The 16,739-nt window shown below is 35.1% G+C and overlaps 1 protein-coding gene across 3 annotated transcripts in view; it reads left to right on the forward strand.

The window, feature by feature from the left end:
* The window catches only part of PPP1R12A (protein phosphatase 1, regulatory subunit 12A), a 176,724-nt gene extending 164,244 nt beyond the window's left edge, over nt 1–12,480 (forward strand). For 2 of the 3 annotated variants that reach the window (XM_006882545.1, XM_006882547.1), the window contains 4 exons: nt 1,450–1,554; nt 6,086–6,133; nt 9,452–9,502; nt 12,394–12,480. In XM_006882545.1, coding sequence (XP_006882607.1) covers nt 1,450–1,554; nt 6,086–6,133; nt 9,452–9,502; nt 12,394–12,480 — 291 coding nt within the window. The remainder of the gene's footprint in view (nt 1–1,449; nt 1,555–6,085; nt 6,134–9,451; nt 9,503–12,393) is intronic. The other variant, XM_006882546.1, reaches the window with a different exon arrangement.
* The last annotated feature ends 4,259 nt before the right edge of the window (nt 12,481–16,739 follow it).

Genomic DNA, 16,739 nt, shown 5'->3' on the forward strand with positions numbered 1-16,739 from the left:
CAACATAATATCTGCAGTGTATGTACACTTTGCGTATTTCTTCCCTGTGATTCTCATTTCAGTTTATCTTTCTAGCCTACCAGTTTTTACAGTGTATGAGTTTTGGGTTTTAACAGTTGCTTCCCTTTTAACCTTATGGTTGGTTTTTCTAAGGATTTACTGCTTTCTGGGTTTTATTGTACACCCTCTGTAGATTTGTCTCTTTTTTGGCTAAAAGTTGATCATTTACGAGTTTTGTGTCAAATTCAAAAGTGACTTAGGGCTACACTAGAAATGATTCCACCATTCTGTGTCAGAGCAAAGAGCTTGGCCTATTTTGTTTTCTTTAGTCTTACTTCATATCTCCCCCTACTTTTTCCAGGACCTTCTACTCTGTTTCTATTAGCATGGTCAATAGTAGTAGCTGGACACGTCTAGTTCAGGTCTTCCAGTCATGGAGATTGAGGTTCATGTGGGTACACTGGTCCTTTGAGATAATTGTTTTATATACATCTTGGGTTTTCTTCCTAATCCCAACTGTTTTTATTGCTGCTGTTTTTGTTATATGCCACAAGTTCGCCTGCAACTCATAGTGATCCTTTGTACAGCAAACATTCCTGAATCCTGCCCTATCCTGACTCACAGGGTATTCCTTTCCTGCGATGTCCCTCCACCCTTCCAAGCATGATGTCCCTCTCCAAGGACTGGTCCCTCCTGGCCACTTGCCCAAAGGATGTGAGATGGACCTTCAAAATCCTTGCCTCTAAGGAGCAGTTTGGTTTTACCTCTCAAGATATTTAGTTATATTTTAAAATAAGTTACCTTTTATCAAGATACTTGTTTTGGATACTGTTTCTAAATATAAATGGAATCAGCACTCTTAACTTTACATTTTTTATAAGTAATGGTAAGCAAAATAAGAAAAATAGTAATTGTGTTTGTTTTTAAGGGAAGAGAAATGTACTTAAGATTTTATTATTATACATTTTAAATGTTTGGTCCAGGACTACTGAGATTGAACTGGAAAGAGACATTCAATAACAGGAAGGAGGAAACTCCTCCCATGCAGTTTATAGCCTTTGAAAACATATTGAAGGGCAACTTTGAGTTATTGAATCATTTCCAATGTGACAACAACGAGGTTTGGGTTGTTTTTTGTTGTTTTTTTAAAATGTAGTGTTCAGTTAGTCCTTCTGCCTTAACACTGCAACAAATAAGTAGAAATCTTCCTTAGAAATGTCATCATTGGTAGTTGCCATAAGTTGATTTAGATTCATGTTATCCTCTACTCAGAATAGAGCTACTCCATAGAGTTTTCAAAGCTCTCATCTTTCTGATGTGGTTTCTCAAGCCCATCTTCTGTATCACCTCTGGATCCTTTCAGATCCTTATTGGTTTCACCCAGGGACTTCCATAAAAATGTTTTGCAGAACAGAAGAATAATTTGTCCTTCTATCCCAATTTCTTTAGCTTTATGAACAAATCCTGGCTGAAAATGAAAAACTGAAGGCACAGCTACACGACACAAACATGGAATTAACAGACCTTAAATTGCAGTTGGAAAAGGCCACCCAGGTGTGTATCTTTTTTAATTTTGTTACTCAAAAGATAATTGGTGTCACTTATTTGAAAAAGTTAATGCTGGAATTTTCTCTAATATCAATTCTAACCTTACCTTCAGTTAGTACAAACAGCTTGCATTTAGATAATGCAATTTACTTAAAATCACATTTATGTTTTCCAGGAAAAATCACTTTTATTTTTTTGGGAAAAAAATATAACCTTATAATAAATGTCATGGAATTTTCCAAGCTTTGTAAAACCTACATTGGGATGCTTTGAAGAAGATCATGCTAAATACAGCAAGGCATTATTAATAGCTAGTGTGAATAATCCTCTTTTATCCAAAATTTTTTTATACTAATTTATTATCTCAATATTTTTTCCCATACCTGAAAGAACAGACTAGTCGAGATCATTTTAGACAATAAACTTGAGACAGTAAGCAAAACTTAGTGTCTTGTTTATATTATGTAGTTTGTAGAATAATTATTTCATAAGCATATTTTTCCTGATTAGTTCAGGAGATAATAATAATAGGTATACCTTTCCTCATTCTCATTCTTTCCACCCTCCTCCCAAAATGCTTTGTGATCACAGAAACTTGGGAAATGCTACATATTCAGCTTTTCACAGGAGCTGCTTGTTAAGTGTATGGAATGAACATTAACTCATAGAGAGTGACCGTATATATAACAGAACTAAATCCTGCCTGATCAATCATATAGCATAAAATTCTGAAGGATACTATAATTTAAAAGAACATAAATGTTTCTTTATTATTAACATAGAACTTTCTAACATAAATATATTCTGCATCACTGTTCTTAAGAGTCCAACTTGAATCCACTAATGTAAAATGCTCTGTGACTATATTTCTTCTGGCCATTAGTTTATACTTGTGGTGGTGGTCCTGTTTTTCATTAATTTTAAAATTCATTTTCTATGTTATATTTGTCACCAGGGTTCTTTTTCCTTTTTCAGTTAACTGTTTGAAGCAGTGGAGGTTATGCTAAAATTCCAGTGAATGTCTTATTAGTTAGAAAATTCTATAAATGCTATTTCAAATTTTTAGAGTTACACGGAAAAGTAAAACTGATGAATGTTAAACTTGCTGTTCAACTTCAGAGCATTTCTCTTAAGTATTTCGGTCTCCTGTGAATCCTTCTTTTTTTTTTTTTTAAGACACTAGTTTTTCATAACTATTGATGAGTATGGGTACTGGTAGCAGTAACTAAATAAAACTAGTTAATGAGGTTAGTTTCCTTCCTAGGATATTGGCAGATTAATATTATTCAGTGCCAGAATGTTTCCATGTAAAATAATATCTTCACTTAAAGTGATAATTTTTAGATTCTCAGATGACTTAGGACAATCTTTTTTTTTTTCTATTTCTAGAAACTAACTTTTTTTTTTCTTATTTAAAATAAAATTTTTATTTTATGCTGGATTAATTTGAAAGTTCACACATTGTTTTTCACACCATATCTTTCCCCTTTTCTTTACACACCCCTTTTTCCACCCGTCAAATTGTGTGACCCTATGATTAATTACCTCACCCCACACCCCACCATCCTCACCCCTCTGCTCTCAAACCACCCACCCTTGAATCTTCTTACATTCTACAATAATGGTCTTATACAGTATCTGTCCTTATGGGACTGAGTTAGTTCACGTAGCATAATACTCCCCCAGTCCTTCCCAAGTTAGGTAGTGATTTCAAAATCATTGCTCCAGTGTACTGCATAGTACTCCATCATGTGAATGTCCCATAATTCCTCAATCTGTTCAGTTGTGGTTGTACATTTGGGCTATTTTCTAGCAACTAACTTTTAAAAGAAACCAGAAGCAACTGAATCTGTTCCATCATATTTGAAATTCAGAATTTACTTTTATATTAATAAGTAGTTATTAGGCTACACCAACTATTATTTTTCCCAAAAGTAAACATGAAACCATATAATGTAACAAAGGAGGAAAGATAATTGCCCATGGTTGGTTTGGTGGGTTTGTTGTTTTGTTTTGTTTAATATCCTAATGGCCTAGTCACTGTGAATGTGTCAAATGTGATAGTGTTTACCCATAGTAGACAGTGTTTGGTGGAGCTCGCCAATTAAAACAAGCTTGGAAACAGGAGTGGCATCCACTTCTGAAATAGCTTGCCTCCAGAAACCCTGTGAACTTGGAGAAAAGATGAAAGTTATACAAGTGTTCAGGTCTTCTGTTCATAGGGTCTCTATGAGTCATCTACGACTCGATGGCACTTAACAACAACGGCCTAGTCAAGGAGTTCTGGTGGCATAATGGTAAGGAGTAGTGCTGCCAACCCAGAGACACATGATTTGAATTGACCAGTTGTTCCTCACCAGGTAGATGGACAGTCTTGTCTCATGTGATTTACGGCCTCTGAAACCTTCTGGAAAGTCAGTCATGAGTCAGTTCCTTCTCTGAAGCAACGAGTTTGAAGTTTGGATTAGATTTTTAAAATGATTATTCATAAAAAGAAACTGAGAGGAGGGGATCTGTATAGAATAGAAAATTAAATAAAGAAATATTTAGTAGAAAATTGTAATCCTCGACCAAAGAGTTACTACATTAAACATTGACAATTTGGTTACTTGAGAGAGAAATGTTTTGTGTAGTTTGTTTTTACTACATTAAACATTGACAATTTGGTTACTTGAGAGAGAAATGTTTTGTATAGTTTGTTTTCAGTAGTTACAAAGCAGTGTTCCTATTAATGCTGTCAGGTTTAGGACACAGCAGTATGGCTAAAAACCCAAGAGACCTTTCCATCTCGCTGATGGTCAACAAACACTGGTTTTTCAACTATGACTGAGTAACCAAGCAAGGGGTAATAATGAGAATCCTACACTCATTGCAAGATGAAAAGCTATATAACTACATCATCTTAAAAGTGAATTAGAAGCAAACTCTCTTAGCAGTTCTAGGATGTATACAATTGGATAAGAGAACTCCAGACAGAATTAAGTAAAACTAAGCTGTGGAAAAAGGCAAAGAGACTCTATCTTGGTCTCTGTGCATAGATTCAAAATTATTCAGTATGCTGATAAATACATTCCAAATAATGTCCTAGAATCTGACCATTCAGATTAACAGTTCCTTTTTGCTGTGCGGGAGGGGAAGCAAGAGCTTTGTATAAGACCTGAGGAAAAGTGCTGTGTAGACCATAAGATCTATAGGTTATAAGATGAAAGATTACCATTCTGTTTCTAAAACATCTCTTATACCCTTTATTATTTCAACACAAATATTTTCTTTTTGAACTTATCTCCATCTAAATACTATGAATTTTTTTTTATATCATCCGTTGGGTCTTTTTGGGGTGTGTTTTTTTAGTCTTAGTAGAATACATGTTTTATACCCTCACAAACTCATAAAGGGAGCTGTATAGTCTATAGCAGGTTGCCTGTTCAATCCAAAGGCTGTGTATCTCCAGTGATTTAAATCCATCATCTGCTGTGCAGGAGAAAGATAATACTTCTTTTGTTGCTAACATCTTCAGAAACCCAGAGGAGGGCCTTCAGTGAGTCAGAACTGACTCCACTGCAGTGAATTTTGAGTTTTTAATTATTCATGCTTTTTCATTCCCATTGAGCCGGAATCAACTCATACCTTACCGTCCAGCGGGTATTCTGAGGCTATAAATCACATAAGAGGAGACTGCCCATGTGCACACCAGAGATGGAAGCAACCCCACAGTCCATCAGTAAATGAATGGAAAGAAAAATTATGGTACATCCACACAATGGGATGCTAAGCTGCATTGAAAAACAATGAAATAGTAAAACATTACACAACATGGGGCAGCCTTGAGGACATTATGCTAAGTAAAATATTTCAGTCACAAAAGGATATTATAAAACTGGACCAACATGGGGGATTGGAGAGGCAAATGGGAAAAGAGTGGATAGTGAACGTTGCATTAGAACAAACGGGCGAAGACCTCTTTGAAAGGAATGTATGCTTATGCATTATATGTATGAACAATCTGAAACAAGAAGTGTATTGTGGGGTGGGCAAGGAGAGAGGGAATATAGGGAGAGGGGTGAAAACATGCAACAATGCATAAAAGGGGGGGGAGGGAGGTGAATGCCCATCTTTTTTTACCCTGAGAGATGATGAACTCAAACTCCAAAAAATTAACCTTTGTGTTAACAGCACAACTCCTTTTAGGGACTGTGCAACCAGAGTTTTATATATATATATATATATACATATCATGCTAAGAAAGTTGGAGAGTCAGATAGAGGAAGACCCTCAACAAGTAGAATTGACAGAGTGTAACAGTGGGCTCGAGCATACTAGAGATGGTGAAGATGGCACAGGATAGGACAAGGTTCAGATCTATCGTTCAGAGTATCACTGTGAGTCACCTTTGACTGGATGACATCTAACATCAACAATGGCTGTTTCAGCCATTTTTATATGTGATTGAACACCCGGTAAACGGGGAATTGCCTTTTAACCCTGTCCTTCCATCTTCATTGTACTTATAACTCTTTTATAATGTATTATGTTGCAGAGACAAGAACGATTTGCGGACAGGTCACTTTTAGAAATGGAAAAAAGGGTAAGTATTTGTCTTACTAGATAAATAGTTCTTTTCCCCCATATTGTTGTGTGGAAGGGATTCTGGCGGGACAGTGGTTAAGAACTCACTGCTAACCAAAAGTTGGGTGGTTCAGACCCACCAGTTGTTTTAGCAGTAGAAAGATGTGGCAGTCTGAGTTCATAGAGATTGTCGTGTTGAAAATTCAGTAAGGCAGTTCTACTCTGTTCTACTGTTCTAAGATGGAATCAACTCAATGATGACTAGTTTGGTTAAGGATTTTTAGATTGTTTTATGGAAGTAATAGTAGGTGTTTTGGGTTTGTATAGTTTTATGAATGTGTCTTATGGTGTAGCTTAGTAAGTCTTATGGTGTGTGAAAGTACCTTGTTAAATAAGATTCATTGTATTATAATATTCTTTCAGTGAATTAAACACGATCTTGCCTTGATTTTGGCTGGGGCTTCGTCTGACATACTTTGGACATGTTGCCAGGAGGGACGGGTCCTTGGAGAGGGACATCATGCTTGGGAGGGTGGAGGGACGGCGCAGGAGGGGAAGACCCTCTATGAGGTGGATTGATTCAGTGACTGGGGTAATTGGGATGGGTGTGTCAGAGGCAATGAGATTGGCACAGGATAGAGTACGGTTTAGGGCTGTTGTACATAGGGTCGCTATGAGTCGCAAACGACTCGACGGCACATAACAACGTATGTATATGATAGTAAATTGGTTATCTTTGAAGTACATTTTTATCTCTGATTTTCTGTGATCATATACTTAAAATAGTTCAATCATTTATAAACTTACCTCTTTGCAAAAAGGAAATATTTTGGATTTTCATGGGAATTTTTTTAAGATCTTTAAGTCATTTTTAATATATCTTACTAAAATTACTTTCTGAATTAATGGTTTCATAATAACTTATTAAATTTAGAGTTTACAAAGATTAAGTCAACAAAACCCCACTGATTAGAAAAAGACCTTTATATCATTTTTTATGTATTTCTACTTACTTTATATCTGACTTATATAGCTCTTTAGGGAGCCTTGGTGACATAATGGTCAAACACTTGACTGCTAACTCAGATGTTAGCCTTTTGATCCCACCAGCAGCTTCTTGGGAGAAAAATAAGGAATATACAGTAGGCTTAAGCACAACAGAGATTTTGTTAAGGGCACAACCTTGGGCAGGGTGGTGGTTTTATTGTACAGAGGATTTCCTTCCATAAGTTAGTGCTAACTCAGTAGCACCAAAAAACAACCATAAAAGATTTACGTACTGGAAAACCTGTAGGCCAGTTCTGCTCTATACTGTATAGTTGCTGAATCAAAACTGGCCCAACAGCAGCTAGGTGGGGGTTTTTGGTTTTGACATTTTCATCTATCATTTCTTTTCACTCATATTACTGTCTCAGAGTCTGATTGTGGTCATAGGAATCATTAAAACTTATTCTGATCAATTGAGAAAGTATAAATGATCTGAAAGTTAAAAGAAAAATACTCACAGGCTGTCCATAGTGCAAGTGAATTGTTACTAGAGTTTCATGCCTGGTGTTGACCAATGAAGAAATTGTATCTTGGTTACCTTTGATCTATAGGTTCAGTAATAAATAATTGGGAGCAATTGATACATGTTTGCTCCTTTAAAAATACTGTGTAAAATTAAAGAAATACACTATATTAATATCTGCATCATCCATTAAATTATACTTTGTAATAAATGCCATAATTTCTACATGCTTTTAAAATCTGTATTCTAGATCATTTCAAATTAGTCTTAAGTATTTCTTTTTGCGATACAAACACTTATATATTTTTTTAAAGATACTTTTTCTTAGAGACAATAAGAAATTAAATCATCCATAATAATGTCTGCCTTTCTCTTTCTTCAAAATGTATAGACACATGTTCATATTTTGACATTATTACCTCATCTCCCCCTATGTCAGGTGTAGATAAATTACAAAGTAGTAATTCACTCTCTACTTGAGACAATAATGATGGAATTGATAATAACTGCTAGCATTTACTGTTATATCTATTAGGCTGGCACCATATTAAATATTTTACATTCATATTCTTTTAACAGTTTTTTAATGTTCAAACATAAGAAACTACTTAAATTTTTACAGTTGTCAAATAAATTTCATTAAGCCATTATCAGTCAGTTTGGTATAATGAAGTTAAAATTTTTGACACCTAATAAAATGAGACTCGGGTTATTTGTCATAGGAAATAAGTTATTTCCTCACTAATTATAAGGATCAAATATAATACTACATATGATCATTTTTAAGCATACTTTTACTTAAACATGAATTTATCATGACTGTATTACTAACTAGGAGAAAGTTGATATATACATATGTATGGAAAATTTTTATGCTTGTAATAATGTTTAAGCATGCTAATTTGAACATCATCATACTTAAGAGACTGAGTTAAATTTCATTTATTATTAAAATCACATTCCCTAAAAGCATTAACATTTACTGTGAATGAACTATTTTACTAAATATCAATATTAATTATTAAATTGGGGAAGAAATGTCTTGGAAATAGTTTCAGTGTGATTAAACTAAATTTAAATGGTTTGTATCTGAAAGGTGACCGGCAAGAGTCAGTATCTTCTGGGCGGTATGACCTAACCAAAGTTTTACATCACATTAATTACTGCTGCTTGCTTTTTGCATAACACCCTAGAATGCTCATTACTGAGGGGGGGAAACAAAAGGATATGCTGCAATAATGTGTTATGTTGCCTTTGCCTGTCACTTTTTCAACAGAGATATAGCTTAAAACAAATGCTGCAGTTGCTTCTCCATTAGATTTCACTGCGTTAATGCTACACCCAATATTAAACTAAGTACAAAGCTATAAAGTTGATTGCATAAATATGCCTAGCAAAGAATGTGTATGGAGATGAGCATTTTTTGGACTTTTTCTGTACTTCAGAGTACACATATTTTACGCACGTTTGCTTCTCTGCTTTTCTGCTTCTGTCACGGTAGTGTAATTGCATCTTTGTGTGAGGTTTTCCCTTTTTCTATACACTCTAAATCTTGACTATTGATTTTTATGCTACTGCTATATCTTATGAAAAATGTAAAAAAGAAAATAGTTTAAGCACATACAAAATCTACTAGAAAGTCAGACCTTTAAAGAAAGAGCTTTAGAATAATAACAATAAATTCAGTTCTTCTAAAATTTTGGAAAGCTCTTTACACATCACTAGCATCACATCTTTTTCTAAACTCCTGATTTGATCTTTGATTTTTAAGTGTCACTATTTCACAATATAGAACAAAATTAACACTTGTGCTTTATATTGATCTAGGAACGAAGAGCTCTAGAAAGAAGAATATCTGAAATGGAAGAGGAACTAAAAGTAAGTTAGTCATACTAATAAGAGAGTGCTAAATTAAAAGTCTATAATACCATATTTACAGTAATTGTTTTCAGAGTTAAATGCCTAAATTTATAAGTTATCTATATCTTCTGTTCTTCTTAAATCTTGATTCTAGGTGAACTGAGTCGAGATGGAATTTAAAACTCAAATCATTTTGATAATATGTATAATACTGTCAAAGTTTAAGTGTAGAGGCAGGTAGACCATGGTGATGATGAAAGATTTTAAATTTGTATCTCATTTTATTTCACTAATTGAATCTCTTTTCTCCTTTTAGCATTAGTAATGTTCATCTGGTGTTGATCTGTTTTTAAATTATTGCCAGGTGGCCTCGAACCATGTATCTTCGGGATTGCAGCACAGCTTCTTGGCCACTAGGCTACCTACGTGTATTTCCCAAATTGTTTTTAAGCAGCAGCAAACCTGCAGGACTTGTCTTTATATAATTGCGAAGTAATATTTTCAAATTGTCAATTATTCTTTATATTACCACACATTCCTATGTTTTTCAGTAACTGTTAGAGAAGGACATTATGTTGGGAAGGGTGGACAGTCAGCGAAGGAAAGGAAGAACTTCAACCAGGTGGATTGACATGACTGCTGGAATGGGCTCCTGCTGCATCCTCACACTTCCTGACAAACAAGAACTCATTGCAGCAGTCAGTCACCACATAACACCACCTGGTTGTCAGTCTTCCTCTCCTTCACCAACGCTCCACCCTTCCTAGTATCAAGTACTTCTCCAAGGAATAGCCTCTCCTTGCAACATACCCAAAGTATGTGAGGAAAAGCCTCATCATTCTTGCCTTCAAAGAGCACTCTGAAGACATTCTGTTTGTTCTTTTGGCTGCCCATGGGATATAATTAGATTTTCTGCTAGGAAGGATTATAATTATATGTATTTTGTCTGGTTTGCTAGGAAACAGAACAGTTTTCACTTTGGACATTAGTTTTGTTATATTACAGGAGGAAAGGGAAAGGGACAGTATTTAGGTATATCCTGGTCTTATTGAGGGAACTTTGGTGGCCTAGTGAAGAGAAACTGCACTGCATTCCCAAATTTGGTGGTTGTTGCTATCAACATAGCAACCCTTTGAACAAAAGGCCTGAAGCCTTCTATAAATACCGTCATTGATCAAAGTTCATAGAGCTTCCAGAGGCATATTGTTGAGGAAGTGGATGCCACTCCTGCTTCCAAAGGTACAAGGTTTTAATCCACCAGTTGAGAAGAATGGGCAGTCTTCTCCCATGCAGTTAACTTCCTCTGAAAACCCCGCTGAAGGATCAATTCCAACTCTACAGCACAGAACTACAACAATAACAGAGAAATGGGTATTTTGGAAACTAGATTCTTAACCAAAGAATAAGTTATCTTTTGGACAACAAGACATAACTATATTTACATTCCATTAAAATTCATTCAACTGGTGCTTCTTGTTGTGTACCATTGAAGCAACCCATAGTTGACCTCTAACTACTTTTCAGAGGCAGAAAAAGCATGCCCATCTTTCTCCTGCAGAGCAGCTGGTGGATTAGAACCTCATTCCTTCAGTATTGCAGTGCCGTTTCTCATCACTAGGCCACCAGAGCTCTCTCAGTGAGATTTATATACCTAAGTACTTTCCCTTTACTATAACAAAGTTTATTGATGTCCAACATTGAAACTGTTCTGTTTCCTAGCAAACCAGACAGAATACATATAATTGTAATCCTTCCCATGAAAAAATCTAATTTCTAACATCTCCATCTTCTCAGATGTCTGTAAGACAATAGAAAATGAAGTTGCATTGTTTTTAAATGTGATGGTTATCTTTTATTTTATTAAAATACTGGTTATTTTCCCTAAGCTTTGATGTTTTGATACTGCAGATTTATTACTCTAGGTAATGAATTATTTTTATTCTAAAATAGTAATAATTGGCTTGCTACCATTTAATAAACAGCATGCCTCTGGAAGCTCTGAGAAACAATGATAGTTGCAGAAAGGCTTCAGGTTTTTTGTTCATAGGGTCACTATGAATCCTACTTGGCTCAACGGCAATCAACAACAAATATTTCATAAGTATCTAAGATATATACTAAACACTTAAATGTGTGGCTTTTGGTAAATGTCTTAAGCAGTCTGACTAATTTAAAAGCATAGTGCCTTTAGGTGTTTCCCAGATAGACTTATGGTTTTTTTTTTTTTTTAGACTTATGGTTTTAAGTCTGATGTATATAAAGCAAACTTGACCTTAGATAATGATAGGAACTCCCTCTTTCATGGTAACAAACATAAGTTTCATTTTCTTGGCTGTTCTAATATAATGGTTTTTTGTGAGTCATAATACTTCAAATTATTTAGGTAATTTATATTAATACTTTGAGAGAATCAGCCTTTCACTTATTTATTAGCCCTTTGATGATCTATGGTTTGTATATCACCCACCTTTTTTAACTTACCAGATTTCTTTGAAACTGGTATCCCAGTTATAATATAAATACCATCTGATGTGGACTTGTAAAGCTGTGAGTCTGTAGGAATGTGTCAATCTCCACCACACTACTACCAGAATTGTGTCCAAATCTGTATTACCTCCATTTTTTTAGAACCTTCTTGCTTAATTATAGCATGCCTTCTATTTCAGGAAACATAAAGATATTAAAAAAATTTTAAGCAGAAAATTTTTGATCATGAAAAGGTTAAATTAATTAACCTTACATTATCGAAGTTTGATATTTTCCCCCTCTGCTTTATATTTTATTCTCTAGAAATAGGTGATATAGCTGAATAGGCTTATTCTTGTATGTAGTAGTGAAGTACATTTATTAAGAGTAATAATTTTCTTTTTTATTGAAATAAAAACAAATCTTTTTTTCTCCCCTCATAGATGTTACCAGACCTAAAGGCAGACAACCAGAGGCTAAAAGATGAAAACGGGGCCTTGATTAGAGTTATAAGCAAACTTTCCAAATGAAAAAAAAAAGGCAGCGAGTCATGGAATTGCACATATTAGTCACCCAGTGGACCATAAATGGCAGTCACTGGACGCCTGGGAAGGATCATCAGAGACTGTCATTTTCGGATATCCTGCCAAATGCCCTCTTATCTAGGGTTTGTTTTGGGGTTTTTTGTTTGTTTGTTTTATTTTTTTGGGGGGGTTTGTTGTTGTTGTTTAATTTTGGGGTTTTTGTTTTGTTTAGTATTTTTTGAATCAAGACCATTGTTTCATGTTAATGCAGCTGCTGAGAAGATTAAAAAAAAAAGACTGAGTTAACTTGTTTACAGCTCCAGCATATATGGAAAGTGTTCAAGGCCAGATACGCCTCAGATTTTTAACCAGTAAGCCTTAGTTGTACATAACTACCTTTGTGTCAACGGAAACTTTCAGCTCTCACAGAAGACAGTTACTCTACATTTTTTTATGTGCCACAGTGTCCAGTTTTTCTGTATTTAATTTCTTTTCTTTTTTTGCTTTACATTTTGACTTTGGTTTTGTATTTCTTTTTTTCCTTCTAACTCTTCATGTGGCAGACTCTCCTGTATTTCCACAGTTTTTCCATTGTCAGAAAAGAACACCTATTCTTAAATAAATGTATTAGGCTAGTACTGTATTGTCTCCCACCTGGAATTGAATCACTTCGTGGAACATTTGCTTTCACTGTGCAATATGCTTTTATTTTCTTACATGAATGCTTTAAAGTCAGTTGAGATAAGATTCTTTCTATTTTCTTCTTTCATTGGTCACTTTTTATTATTTTTGTTGTAGAATAAGATGTTAGGTTCTATAATCCTCACATTCATTTTAGCAGGTACTGAGTGATGCTGTGTATATATAAATAAGTGTATTGTTTTGATATTTTTTTTAGATCACCACATGGCATGCTTGACAATTTTCTTACTTCCAGTGTCTGTTAATGCAAAGTAGGCTACTCCATAATAGTGTTAAAAACAAAATCTGCTAATAATGTGATAGAAAAACTTTAAAAGTTCTATGTTATATGGAGCCCTATCTTTACATAGGATTCTACTGTAAAATGCTTTTCTTTTCAGTTTCCATTTTATAGTATTCAGCCATAATTAAAGTTGCGTAAGATAATTGCTTCACATTTCACATACCCGTATTTATCTGAGTGCTATCTAAAACTGTTGTGCTAGCCAAAGTAATGCTATGAAATCATTTGCAGATTTAACCCACGAGTTAATGTTAAATGCACTGTTATTGCCATGTGAAGAGGCATCAACTTTGATACCACCATCATCTTCAGACCATTTTATACATTTCAGTGGCCTTTTTAAAAAGCAAAACAAAGTACATAGTGAAGATGGCTTTTATTTGGACAAATAGCTTTTATATTTTCATTAAAATATACAAAAATAATCCATCTATCAGGCACATAACTGTCTCCTAAGAAAAAACACCACTGAACAGTTCAGCCATTTGAATAAATTAATTGTACATTGTAAAGCTTCTAGTAGCTAATTGTATTATTGATTGTATTGTATACTATATTAAATGTGAATTTGTAGCCCTTCATTTTAAAAGGTCATTGTGTTCTACTGCCTACGTTAGATGACTTGGGGGTTGGGTAAGGGTGTTTTGCTAAGCAGGATTTTAAATCCTGTTTCTGTTGATTGGTTTTATGAGATTTAAGGTTATGCTCTTACTACCAAGCTCAGGATTCTTGATTTTTAAAGGTACAAGGAGAGTTGTGGGAGTTTATTTTTGGTTTATTTGAACTGTATGAATGGTGGGTCTGATAGAGAGAATTTCCATGGTCTTATTGCAGAGGTAAAATATACAGTTTGCGTGATTGCAACGCGTTTTGGTTGCACAACAGTTAGGCATGCTGAGGATTATATTTGTGACGTTTGGATGCCTGTGAAGAATGATTAAATACATGTTTCTAATATTTTAGTGTTTTGTATTTAGGTTATTTATTCTTTGTATCTGAAACTGAACAGCTACTGTGCTATATTGATTTTATTGGTAGTACTGAGCAGACCTTGTTTCTGCATGAAACTAGTTGCAAAACCCACTATTTTGAAAATAAAAATGTATTTTGACATATACAAATAAAATGAATAAAACTATTTTAAATGTGTGAACTTTTACTGCAGATATTTAAATTTTGTTCTGAAACATTTAAATTCTGCATGGTTATTTTTTCATTAATTGCTTTACTTGGATACTATGAACAGTTTTTGAAATTGTAATTTTGTGATAATTTGCACAGCATTGTGTATGCACATCTGTAAATGCAATCTTAATTGCCATAAATATGCAACCTGTGTACCAATTTGAACAAATGTTTCTATATTTTATATAAAGCTATCTGTATGCCGATTTTGAGAGGTAGTGTTTTATGATAAGTGGATAGAAGTATAACCAGTGAATTTCTTTTCAGATAGTTACTGTGAAGCACAAGATTTCATGTCCATAAATATTCAAAGTTCAGCCACCAATCTCCCTGTCTGTACTGGTGAAGAGAAACTTTGGTGTTTTGAAAAATTTGATAGAGAGCTTATTTATGTGTCCAGCTAAATTAATACAACAAAGATTACATTCTGTTCTCTCTGCTTCCAATATATTACTTATGCATACTCACAGAATGAGTGATTACTACTGTTTGTCCCTAACTTAAAAAAATAGAAATCCAAATAAAGGGGGATACAGAATTGTCTAGCAGGAATATCCAAGTAAAAAGTAAAGTAGATATTCACTTAATTCTTAGAAATGAAATTACTTGGTCTCTGCTGGCTTATTAAGATGGTCTAGATTCCCAATGCCAGCACTCACTAAGGAAGAAAAGTAACCAGGGCACCTCAAGGTAGGACCATGGATATGCAGCAGACACGTTGTTCCTTCACTTACACATCTGTTTTAATAGCTTACTTGATCCTTACAACAGGCTAGGTAAACTTTTCTATTTTTAAGTAAATATTTTAAATGTAAGAAACTAGTTAGGTTTGTTGTTGCTGTTGTTAAGTGCCGTAGAGTCATAGACAACCCATAACGACCCTATGAACGAAAGTCTTGAACACAAAACTTTCCTCTTTTCTCCAAGTTCAAGTGGATGCCAGTCCTGTTTTATTTGGGAGATCCACACAGAAGCCTTTTAAAATATGAGGCCAAATCCAGTCAGCTCACACCCTCCTGTGAGCAATAGCCATAACCTAGTCTCAACCCCAGACCAGAAAACATACCTTCATTAGTTCACTATCTCAAACCTGGATTAATGCATAACAGTGAAGCTCTTAACCCCACTTGGTAGTAGTTTTTTATTGTTTTTTGCAATTAATTCATGAATTAAGTATACCTCTACTTTATATATTTAGGCCTGAAATGACATATTTACCTATATTGAGGATAGCATTTATTTTTTTTTCTAAACTGAACTGCCTTTTTCATCTTCCACATCCCAATTCAGCTTAATTTAGCCAAATCCAGCCCATCACCATTGAAATGATTCTGAAACTCTGCAGAACAACTCTGACTAACAACTTTGGCCTGTAATGGATGATACTGAAGACGAATAAATGCTTTAATGCATATGGTTGATTACCCAGTGCAAATGTTGCCTGTGTTTCAGTAGTCCATTGTTGTTGTTGTGTTGTGATGTGCCGTCGAGTCGCTTGCGACTCATAGCAACCCTATGTACAACAGCCCTAAACCCTGCTCTGTCCTGTGCCAATCGCACTGCCTCTGACACACCCATCCCGATTACCCCAGTCACTGAATCAATCCACCTCATAGAGGGCCTTCCCCTCCTGCGCCGTCCCTCCACCCTCCCAAGCATGATGTCCCTCTCCAAGGACCTGTCCCTCCTTGCAACATGACCAAAGTATGTCAGACTAAGCTCCAGAATCCTTGCCTCCAAGGAGTTGCTTGATTTAACCCTCTCTAGGATGAATCTGTTTTCTTGGCAGTCCATGGTACATTCAGTACTCTTCTCCAGCACCACAGTTCAAAGGCATCAGTTCTCTTATGCTCCCTAGTAATTGTCCAACCCTCTGATACATAACAAGTGATTGCAAAGACCATGGCCTGTATCAGGCGCACCTTAGTCTACAGAGAGACACCATTGCTCTTGAGAGGTCCCTAACAGCAGACTTTCCCATCGCAATACACTTTTTGATTTCCTGACTGCTGGTGCCAAGAGTGTTGACCGGGGAGCCAAGCAAGCTGAAGCTGTGAACAATCTCAGTCTCTTCGCCATCCATCCTGATGCTACC

This window comes from Elephantulus edwardii, unplaced genomic scaffold (assembly GCF_000299155.1).
Source record: "Elephantulus edwardii isolate Elephantulus edwardi_28Jun2011 unplaced genomic scaffold, EleEdw1.0 scaffold00021, whole genome shotgun sequence".
NCBI lineage: Eukaryota > Metazoa > Chordata > Mammalia > Macroscelidea > Macroscelididae > Elephantulus > Elephantulus edwardii.